General features: G+C 35.1%; 1 protein-coding gene across 2 annotated transcripts in view; it reads left to right on the forward strand.

Moving 5' to 3' along the window:
* The window catches only part of LOC108781443 (uncharacterized), a 101005-nt gene that overhangs the window by 85152 nt on the left and 3684 nt on the right, over window positions 1-12169 (forward strand). Inside the window, exons 1-3 of one of the 2 annotated variants that reach the window (XM_018549400.1) lie at window positions 5167-5216; window positions 10878-11112; window positions 11284-11435. In XM_018549400.1, the coding sequence (XP_018404902.1) occupies window positions 10890-11112; window positions 11284-11435 (375 nt within the window). In that variant the 5' untranslated portion in view covers window positions 5167-5216; window positions 10878-10889. Of the gene's footprint in view, window positions 1-5166; window positions 5217-10877; window positions 11113-11283; window positions 11436-12169 lie in introns of those variants that run through there. The other variant, XM_018549402.1, reaches the window with a different exon arrangement.

Consider the following 12169-nt stretch of genomic DNA (forward strand, 5'->3'; position numbering starts at 1 on the left):
GATATAATTTTTCATAGTCCTTGGAGTATCCACTTTGATTGATGCCTGTGTAGATAAAAAAAAACGTTAAATGATTTTCTGATCAATCTATTAAAGCATGTGATGTGAGCAAACAGCAATAGCAATTTAATTTTTATTTCTGTCAGAAAATGATTAATATTTTTTTCTATGAACCAAAATAACGACTTAAGAAGAATTCGTATTTACTATAGTTACTTAATCACTTTACTATTATCGTGTTTACACATACTTCGTAAAAAGATACCGAGCATGAGTCCGAGTCGCCCAAACAAAAAGTACTTGCAGTCGTGAACTTATTACCTGCCTTTCGCAATGCACCAGCTTCGATAAGGTTGGATAGCGAAAGTGCTTGTAGCATCCCGAACAGGCGCAGCGTGGGAATAGCAACTTGTTTCTCCTACTACATCTTTCTCTCAATTCCGAGGCGTGGATGGATCCCTTTCTAAGAGACTTAAGTCGTTAACTTTTGCCGTGATGAGGATAAAAATTAAATATCATCATAGAAAAGGAAAACGGTTTTCTATGATGTATCCAGTATCGATTTTAACGCGCATTACTTAAATGTTAGTCTGTTTTCTCTCGCACCTGCAAATGTCAGCGTGAAAATATTGCCGTGACATAAAAAGTTATATAACATAGAAGACACGGATAAATTAATTACAAATACATCACAGTTTACTCTTTTGTATAGTTTATTGGAACGTAAGGTTGTGTGTGTGTGAAGCGCTCACGTTTATTGATCGCCATTGGTACATCATCGGGGAGACCCGGAAGCAATATTCTACGAGAGAGTATTTTGCGTGAGGAACGTGTAAAAGCAATATTTTACCAGCATCGATATGTACTCGAATAACTACGCTAGGCGGACTTGCCCTTAAGCGACGCCTTCCATCGTTATTGTATTGTTAGAACAGACAGCTAGCCAATACGTACACACGATGCCGTCACCGTATACGCTACGTTATGCCACACCAGTTTCTCGAACGATAAGAATGCAACGTTTCCCTCTGGCGAGCCGGACAGCGTGGGCCGTCCTGCCTCCGAACAATCAAATTTACTGCGAGCGCAGAGGATTGTTCCTGTTATTTCAGCCCACTCTTGTGCGAACGTCCGCCAATCAATTTCTTCTTTCGTTAATCCTTTTAAAAATTCTCTTTATGTGTTGGGCAAGATTTCTTTCTGTGTTAGACAAGATCTCTAATTTCTTTGTTCTTCATAAAAATCATTAACACCGTTTGTTTGCACGTAAAAATAAGAATTACAATCTAGATAGAATGCAAAATTATAATAAGATCAGAATGTGATATCAAGTAGAAATCATTTTAGAAAAAATCATAATGATATTATTTAATACACTTTTAATGATAATTTTGTGATGAATTTTTAATACTTATAATGACTTATACTTCATGTTATCTTGAATTTATTATGATTTTATGTTCTATCTGTATAATATAATATTAAGATTGGTTTATAGAAGACATTTTATGGTCGATATATTGTCACCAAGTACTGAGGAAGTAACCTCCACATTTCCTTTCTTTTTTTTTTTTACCTACACCTGGTGTGAGGCTTATCAAGCGCATGACGGACCACCCACGGATATATATGTGTATCGAAACCCAGGTGGAACCATTAGAGCGAAAGATCGGCTCATATATACCAGACCGCTAACATCCGTCGGTTGGTGTATCAAAAAGTCATACACCGTCAAGCCGTCAAGTTTTGTTCTATACAATATATTTTTTATAACTCTCCATCCATTCTCTGTGTGTACTTTGCGTAAAAGGATTGAAGGGTACGCTGCATGATATTGCGCCAACAATACGCTGCGCTCCTCCCCCTCCCCCCCCATAAAGAACATTAAATTTTCACGGTTTGTGAACTTATTTCTCTGCTCCCAGGGTGCTTGAAGACGCCCCTCGAAGACGCGTGCCAAGTTCGAATGAGGCTTCCAATTAACTCGAGCACATGTCATCCGTGCGCGTCGACTTCCTGCGGTTAAAAACTTTGCCGGAACACTACTCGGCAAAATGCTAAATTAGTGGAGGTAGGAAATAAGACAAAGACAAAAGTGGAGATCCTATATTAATTTATTTCTTTCGCATTTTTTACACAGAAAGTACTACGTAGGAACATATTATATGTGTAAGCTTTGTGATTGACTGAACTTATGTAGTACATCAGATAACTAATCAATTATTTATATATAAGGCGATCGTGTCATCAAGATCGTCATTGGTTGAATAATTTGAGGAGTCACTGGTCCGTAAAATGACTACCGTGGGCATCGTCGAGAATGGAAGTTCGTTGGGGACGGCCCCCAGTCAAGGGTTAGCAAAAGTCCGTTACAGTTATTCCTTGAAGTAATCGTTTAGTCAAGCACTCGGAAAACACTAATGAAATGGCCGGTAATCGATTGAACGATGGTACCCAAGGAGAACACACCAAATCAACAGAAAATTAAAATGACGTATTTTGACATGAAAATGATGATTTTTGGTTACAAAATGTGATTACAAACTGTTTATTGATTTTAAGTTATTCAAAATAAAGTCAATAAAAAATAAAAATAACGTCAAAATAAAGTCATTTTAATTCTTTGTTGACTTTTCTTGGATATTGTTTTAGACTCGATACAGTCGAAATTTTGAAACGTATAATCTTTCCCAAGCAGTTCTAATAAGTGCAAACGAAGTACAAATGAGTGCCATCTGGAAGTTCTAATTATCTCTAACTCGTTTACCGTTCACGAGGCATATGACTCACGAATATTCTTATATATGATATATGTATGTACATATTTATGAGTTACACTTATACTATCTATACGTAAGTGAGTCACGTATGATCAAATGATATAAAAATAAATTTCTCTGTACTTTTAATTGAAACAGAATGCGTAATTAATATATTATATTAAAATGAGAAGCACTGGCAATCTAAAGAATGTGAAAAACCAAAAATAAACGAACATTTAGACGTGTTAATCATGAGAATGTCAGTTTTACACGCAGGATAAATATAATATTTTTGTGATAAAATGCAGGCGACCATTAAAGTACTATCCTATTAAAAAATACATTTAGTTATGAAGCTATTATGAATCTGTTGCGATCGCGTTTTACGAATGATAACCTCCATTTGTCGTTGTCCGTTTTAACTATTTGCGTCTCGGAGGGTCGCTCATTTTCCTTAATTGCACGGCGCGACGGTACATTTAATTAGCTTTCTGATTGAGTCGATGAGAACAACAACCGCGTGTAACAGCGGGATATAATGATTGCTGCAGGATATTAAAGTAGGGGGAATGGTTGCTTTATAGAGATACGAGTTTTACATTGCTTATCGTTTGCCGATTACTAAATAAGTCGGCGTCGACGTCGGCGTGGATTTTTTTATTTTTCGATGTCGATTTTAATTTATTCAAACAGGTAACCCACGATGCGGCCAACGTAACCCGCCGTGTCCGGTACTATTGTTGTTAATTTTACTCAAGAGAATCGCTCCGTAGGATCTGATATGCATACGCATTTCCTGTAAGCAAACTTGGCTTCAATATATCGCTTCCTTATGTTAAAAATGACACAACTTAAAGAATTAAATTTCCTAGAAAAGAAGAAAACTTTTCAACTTGATAGAAAATTATTAACAAAGAATATTGGTAAAAAATATATAATATTTATCTTTACTTCACAACCTTTGAAAAGCTATCCTTTTATACAGTTGTTATGTTTTTAAGTTACGATGATTTTTATAAAGTTAATTTACTTTTTTATGATTACATTTATGATAACAACTCGAAAATAATGTTTTTGAGTTGCGTCACTTGTGAAGTAAGGAAGCGATATGACAAATGAAAAGAGCGACTTTTTGTTTTTATATATTACTTTCGAGAAGGCTTTTCAAAGGAATTCCTCCCAAAAAGAGTCTTCCAAATCGGCTTACCATACGTAAGAGATCAACACTTTTTTAGCCATCTCCATAAATCAACGGTCTATATTGTGTGCAACTTTAAGGAACATAATGTATATCCGTGTTTGTAGTATTAATTTATGGCCTGCTCGATCACATGTGAGAATAGTGAGAAAGGCGTGGGTCATATCAAGGTGTTTCTTAAGCGCCAGGATTTCGTGGTCTACCCGCACGGCCTACGTTTTTAGATTAGCGCTTCTGAATACACGAAATATACTCTGGGTGTTCCATTCGCTGTTGCGGTCAACTTTTTTTCTGTAACGAGAGAGAAATCAGACTTTTGCAGTTGTATCAGTAGACACCCTCCACCGTTCGCTCATTTTCCCAGCTCGCCAGTAGCCATGGCGGATTACAAGATGAGTCTATGGTAGGAATCGCGTAGAGAGAGCGCTTTTTGCTCAGCTCAAGGCCTCGGCGAGAGATGTGAATGAATCTAGAACCTGTTTCTCTCCCCACAGGTTCTTCTCACACTTGCCCGAGTTCTTTGCACGAAGTCGCGCGATACGCGATAATTTTACTGAAAATAGCATTACCAGCGCTTTTTTTGTTCCGCATTCGGATTTAGTATACATTACAGTAGTAGTGCTCCTTGCTGTTTCAATATTTTAGGAAGCTAAAACTTTTCCTCTTTTATTTCCATTAAAGGCACGGCCATAGAGAGAGCTATTATCAACCGTGTCAAAATTGGTTGCAAATTAACGTAATGCAATGTCGGAAGAAAAAGACAGCAGTAGTTCTATTATCGTTGATATTATTATTTTTTGTTGTTACGAGAAACATTATTATTAATATAATTATTAAAGGGAAGAAACAGACGAATAAAGAGAGTGGGAAAGGTAAAGGGATTGTATCCCCGTGCAGGTAGCGCCACGAGCAATCGGTGTTCTTGTGATACCGGCAGTTTCGAGCGAGTCCTGCCGGTGAACGTTCGTATGGGCCGAATGAGCGGGGCTTCTTCCCTCTCGTCGACCGGTGGCAGATATCGGTGCATCGTTCCTCCAGTTACTTGCGAGTTGCCTCTAAAGCAGAGCGTGTGATACGGACGACCGTGTAGCAGTGTTTCGTTGACCGTTTTGTTGCTTATCAGCGCGTTTCCGGGTTCACGGGCGCGCGGTAAAATTCAGATTAAAGTCGAGATCGGATCGGAGCCGATGACGCACCGTTTTATCCGCCGGACCATGTTCGCGCAGTCGAAGAGCATTAACGTTCTTTGATCGAAGGTAAGTCTCCGTCAAGATACCTTTATCTCTTTTTCTCACTACCGGATGCCATTTGTAATTAATAATCACACACACACACACACACACACACCTCTGCACTTCTCAAGATATCTTCTCGATAGATAATGTCAACCTAAATTGACTAACAAAGTTTTTTCCATTTCATATTAAGTAACTATAGCAATTATTTAATTATTCCGAGTAATTAAGTAACTTCTATAATTGTTTAATTACTTGGAATGTAATTTGGAAAATTAATTACTTATTGGTAGAACATTAGAGCGCTTTGTCTAGCTGCTCCTCTTCAATTTACGTTTAGCTGTACTTAATGTCTACTAGATATCAACACATGCTTTCTTAGAGGACGTTGACGTATACAAACGTCATGTACACAGTCAGTTCCGCATAATTTAGAACTCCAACACATTAATCTCGCGTACAGTATATGTATACGTAAATCATGATGCTACCAGAAAACTGCCGGCTTTTAATTCGATTAGAGAATGTTATTGATAAAGATCTACAGTAATAAATTATCTCTCCCTATAATACAAATTACTGAGCATTGGTTGCGGAAACAAGCACAGCTCAGCTAAGAGTTAAGTCAGAATGTTTCTGTTATTCTCGCAATGCTCTTATCTACCTGCTCATATTACGAATTGCACTAAATAATTTAGTAAGTTACAAGGTGTAAAAAATTTTGAAGCATTGTTTTTTAATTTATATAACTGTATTAATTCACATAGCTGTTGTTGAAAGAAACATGCTGGAGTTGTTGTTTTGTAATTATTTAAAAAATTTTAATATTCTCATTTAATATTCTCAATTTTCAAGTCGAATAAATTTAAGTCAGTTTACAGTCACGAATAATAGCCACAAACTTGCTATATTTACTAGAATCTCTGGATTTATTACATTTAGCAAAAAGAGATAAATATTTATCTTTAAAAAAATACATTAACATACTAAAAATTGGTATCAAGTTACGATAATCGCGATACATAAGTTCAAATATGCGAGTATTCTTCTTAGTTAAAAATTGTGCGGTAAATATAAATGCAATTTTTTCTAATAATTATTATTATTTGCATCAATATCATATTATTGATGAAGGTCAAGATTTTCTAGGTCATTTTAGATATTATTAACGATGGTATCAATATATTCTTCTCATAACACTTGAACAAATAACGTTAACTCTTTCACTACGGCAATGATCCGTGACCAAGAAGCGGCAATATCTTGATGTTCACGATATGTTGAATGCATACGCTAAATACATGTACAAAATAAATCGCGTTGCCAACATCATACGCCGTGCACTACACATTATGTCGTTGATATCGTTTCATTGCATGTTACATATATTGAATATTATCAGGACTGAGCAAAATACATCGAAATATAGTATTTGAAATACAATAATATTGTCAATCTTAATATTTGAATTACAAAATACAAAATACTTTTAATATTTCGATTTGAAATGCAAAATATTTTTATGTGCTCTATCAAAATACAAACTATAAAATACTAACCGCGCGTATTTCAAATACTATATTTCACATACAAATATTTGAAATAACTTCAGCCTTGAATATTACATATTCGCAATATACAAATAAAATAAATATTCCGTAAATCGAAGCGACGCATCCTAAATAGAGTAGTATTCGTCGATGTGGTAACATTCCAATCGCACATGATAATCGCAGCAAAATCTATCGGAAATATTTTTTCAAGTATAGCATCCAGCATCATATTTGCAGCAAGCAAATTAATATCGCAAGTCACGCGTAACCCATTTCGTTCAATCGTATCGACAGTGTTAATACAAACAACATAATTAACTGTCAGATATACGCAGCGCGCTATGTATGCATTGCGAACTCACCTATTTCAAGATAACGGTATAAGATCGTAAGCGATGCGCGAGATGCATTACAGTTATGCAGTACGCCCGCTTTATTCTGCTGGATTAAACACGCCCCTTTTAATGCTTGACAGACAGTCGGGAAATAAATAAGTATAAGAATTCTTGCGTAAGGATTGACGCGTGTAGAAAATGTCCACGAATTTCATCTTGATGTTTCATGAATATGTATTATATTGTATTAATGCACAGTACTCTGTAACATTTGAATTGGGACAATAATAGCGCTTCCAAATGACTTTTCTACCCCTCGTACGAAATTACAAGGGCGTGCAGGTGTATTTTTACCCTCCACGCCAGTACTCATGATTATATGCACTTATATCACCCATCATTTTCATGCGTCGCGAGGAGAAGTTGAATTTTGTCCACCGGCTTTTCGAATCGAATTTTCCCTCTCACTTACCTATAATTTAAATACTACTGAAAAATGTATAACAATATATGTATTCATTAAAAGTAAATATATATATGTATATGTATATTGTAAGAGCATTTGTACCTATGTTTTATGAAATAAGTTGACTCTAGACTGAAATCTCTTTGGCTATGATTATCGATCGATCCTCAATCACATTTTTTATCAAATCCATATAAGCTATTCGGAAAAAGATCTGTCTGCATTATTTGTAAAGCGAATGTATGCCAGACCGGTGTGTTCGAGGACACGCGGCTTTGGGGCCGATAGTTTTACTTTCTACGGGACGCCGTTTGATGAAGAGTAAAAAAATATAGGAGGGATACGGCAATTTTCGGAGAGAAGAGAAAAGAGAGAAAGAGATCTGTCGAACGACCGAGATATTTGCCACATTTTGCCGTTGGTGCGTGACACCGTTTTCGTTCCTTCGGCCGACCTGTCGAATTGAACTTGTATTTTTCAGAGCCGAGAACATAGTCAAATTATATTGAGAACCGGATTTTGAACCAGACCTCTAATCGTATATAGAAAAGTTATAGTTAGCGGTCTCTCTCGTTATTATGTAGAGCTATACGTATAATCGATGAAATGATGAGGGCAGTGGGTATAGTTATAGTCCCTCGTTCGCAAGGACAATGGACATCTGCTCCCTGGTGCACACAGCGCTTCCCGAAAGGCATGGCAGGTTCCCATGGCTGGTTGAGAGTCAGGTGTGCCTAACAGTGCAGACGTGAAAGCGCGAGTCCTGCAAAGAGCATTATCAAACACCCGCATCTCTCTTTCTATTTCTGTTTATACATTTGTATATAACTGACTTTACATAAATCCCGTATTTAAGCAAATGACATCAATCCTCAAGCTATGCAAAACCGTTGAATCGTTTGCATTGAAAATGTATTTTTACAATGGCCAGTTTCTGTTGTAGACCAGATTGTTTTGCATTTATTGGTAAAACATATTTGTGCGGGCGTTAATTTTACCTTCCATATTTGGTAGTCACGAATTCATCGGAAAATGAAGAGACTGTCGTAATCCAAGTCCAAATTAGGACTTCGCTCTGGCTCCGCTATGCTATAACAGCTTCGAGTCACTGTTATTCGGTAACAGTTTGATGTAATACTTTCGCATAAATAAAATTGTGAAAAGAAATATAAAATCGGCTAAAAACTGATGATTCTACTTATTTACGTAACTTTAATAACATTAGTTCACAGTAAAAAATTATTTTTCGAATTGGACTAGGTGTTTCTTATAGAAATATTTTTGTATGCTAAAAACGGTGCTACAAGCCAAAAAATTCCAATTCGTCAGATTTTCAAGATAATTCAGATTTAATATTCAAAAAATGGCTTTTTTAATAATATTTGATATTTTCTAAAGAAGGTTAACGTTATCTTGAAATTCCAATTAAAATCCATGAATGTATTTTTGTTTAATTTTTTCTATAAAATGCATTTTTTTTATTTCAATATTTTACTCTTTAGCCATGCTATGAAGGATTTAAATACAGAGCTTCTCGAAATAACAATTTTCCATAAAGTCATATACTTACAATTTGTGGCTATTGATACACATACGCAGACCATACAATTTTTATTTGAAACATTGTTTTTGGAAATACATTTTTTTAGATATTCGAGGTGACAATGAAAATGTAACACTCTGTGTACATTCACAATACATACGTAGGATATGTATATTTAAGTAAATCTATAACGATAAATTACACTACATCAATAATCATATACTGGAAGTCATAAGTATGACGACGGAAAATTCGTAGACGGAAAATTTATCTTAGAAAAACTCTGTTGAATTCTTTATTTATAACATAGAGCAAAGAAATAAAATTTTAAAATAAAAATATATATTTTACAAAGAGATGAATAATACATTTATGATTAATTATTGATATATTTCTGATCAGAATTTCAAGATTTTCAATCAGAATTTTAATCTTTAAAAAAGTATCAAATATTTAATGTAAAGAAAAGATATTTTTAATTAAATCTTAATTGTTTCGAAAATTTAACATGCCAATGAAATTTAACTTGTGTATGACATTTGTTTCCAATATTAAAAAATCTGTACTAAAACACATTATTTAATTCAAAGTAATTAAAAAAAGTAATGTATTTTCGTAAATTAGAGTATAACTGTAAGCTTACCTTGTATTTTTATAATTAAAAACAAATGCAACCGATTAATTTTTTCAGAATATAGAGTTTTGTTCGGCCGACCGCAAAACCAGGTAGATGAGTAGATTCTCGCTTGCTCGTGCTCGGTGAATTTGCAATCGTGTAAATCGTACTGCAGATAGCAACCGTTACCTAGTCTCTTCCAGATATTCTCGACCAATGCTCTCAGCTAAAGTTTCAGTTTACGCATACGTATTCTCTCTTAAACAATAGCGCGGTAATGGTACGATAACAATAGACAGTTTTTTTAAATGTCTATTGCACGTTCAAAATTTTATTCATTACTAAACGTCGTCGTTTATTGTTATTCATTTTTCATCACTTTCCGTTGTACGAAATTAAAATATATAAATATAATTACATCCGTTCAATAGTCGTGAGAGATTCTATAGAACAAATCACGTGGAAAAGGAGCTGCAGTGTTAACGGAATGTGAAAAAAACAAGGAATAGGAAGAAGAGAACGTGTAAATGGGTTCATTGTCCGATTACCTGCCTGCGATGCTCTTCTCGTGGTTCATTTTACTCCTTTTTTTACTCAAAAACGCGGAACACACATATGGGCGAGCGACAGATGTATTGTACATACGCGATGGCGACCGTTTTGTGGACGAGGGCTGACGTCATCCGACGACAAACCTTTCAAGGAAGTCCGAGGCTGTCTCGTGAAGCCTCCACCTTTCCCTTCCACGTTTCTCTTTTTTCTTTGCTTTTCTTACTCTATACGTACAGGGTGTTCCGTAGAAATTACCGTAGCCGATACCGTAGGATCTTTAAATTTGATAAGCGTCTCTCTTGATTTAATTTTCAACACTATTTATGAGTACTTTAAAGAAAGAAAAACAATAGTTATGCAGCTGTTAGAAATACGTAATTATTAACTGTGAGAAATTCATTATTATGTCTGCTTGTTTGAAATATTTTCTTATCGTATACACACATGCGCTATGATTTATGTTCTTTTTAGATGAACTTATACATCGTTCATTTTTCTCTTTTTTTCTCCAACGTAGAGAGAAAAAAGAGGAAAGATAAATCGTGCAAGAAGTTGAGCTAAAAAGAACAAGCCTTATGTTATAAAATTAATAAGTTTCTAATTTTTTTTACTTACAGCACATTTATGCGATGCGTCTGTTCAAACGTTATACTACCGATACGAGCCCGCAGCTCGTCTCGGCTGTACCTATATCTCAAGACGTTACGGCTGCGAATAATGCCGAAAGCAATACATCCGTGAGATCGGAGGATAAATCGAAGACAGACGACAAATTAGACGATATTCTTCCAGTCAAAGAAGATACCGACACGCAAAAAGAATCGACGGATTCTTCTATTCTGGCTCGTAAAGGTAGAAATACATAATAATATAGTATAGGATCGCATAATATCACAGCATATGCATGTACACCTAACGCAGCATCCATATTTGTATTCCTTTACTTATCTGTAATATACGATAACAAAGTTAAGATTAACTTTGAATGATATCTTGAAATCGATTGCACTTTTGCCCCAAAAGGAATCTCAACGTGGGGACGAAAGATGGGTCGACGATGGGATCAAATGAAGAGATCGGACAGCTCCGAATTGCTTTCGGTACCGCGACGACGACGACGGTGGAGTCCACATCGGAAAAGCGGCTACGATGAAATCTCGACCGAAAATAAAAACGTAACACAACAATAATTTAATACATTAAGTTGATTAGTTTCAGCTAATAAAGGAAGAACTAAATATGAAAACGCATTTTGGAATACTATTATAGAAGATAGTCTTTCGTGCGAGTATGTTAAGTTAGCACCCCAACTATAGTACTCAGGAGTTCTGATTAGAGTTTCCACTTCCTTTTGACGAGACAAAGAGTTCCCTATAGTTAATAACAAGAGTTCCGCTCAATAAACATTTTTTTTACATTTTTTAAAAATGGGGTGCTAACTTTTTTTCGAATTTCGAGGTGGAATAGTTCTGAGCGGCTTAATAGCTTCAATTTGCGATTGCCTAGAGTTCCTGATATGTAAAAAAAATTTTCGAATAATTAAAAAAAAATGAAAAATTTTTGAAAAATTAATTTTTAAATACAATAGTTCTGATGATAATTCCTGCTTCTTTTTGACGATATGAAGAGTTCTCTATGATTTTTAATGACCTATGTGCTTAATAATCATTTTTTAATAATTTTGTAAAAATGGGGTGCTAACTTTTTAACGAAATTCAAGGTCGCATAGTTCTGATCAGCTTAACAGAACTATTTTGTGAATACCTAGAGTTCTTGATACATAAAAAACATTTTTTAAATATAATAAAGTTTAAAAAAAATAGTGGAAATCTTTGAAAATTTTTTTGAGAGTACCGAATAGTTCTGAGTAGCGTTTCTTATAGTACTCGACGAGTTCTATCGAAAACTG

Source organism: Cyphomyrmex costatus, unplaced genomic scaffold, assembly GCF_001594065.2.
Source record: "Cyphomyrmex costatus isolate MS0001 unplaced genomic scaffold, Ccosl1.0 scaffold815, whole genome shotgun sequence".
Taxonomy (NCBI): domain Eukaryota; kingdom Metazoa; phylum Arthropoda; class Insecta; order Hymenoptera; family Formicidae; genus Cyphomyrmex; species Cyphomyrmex costatus.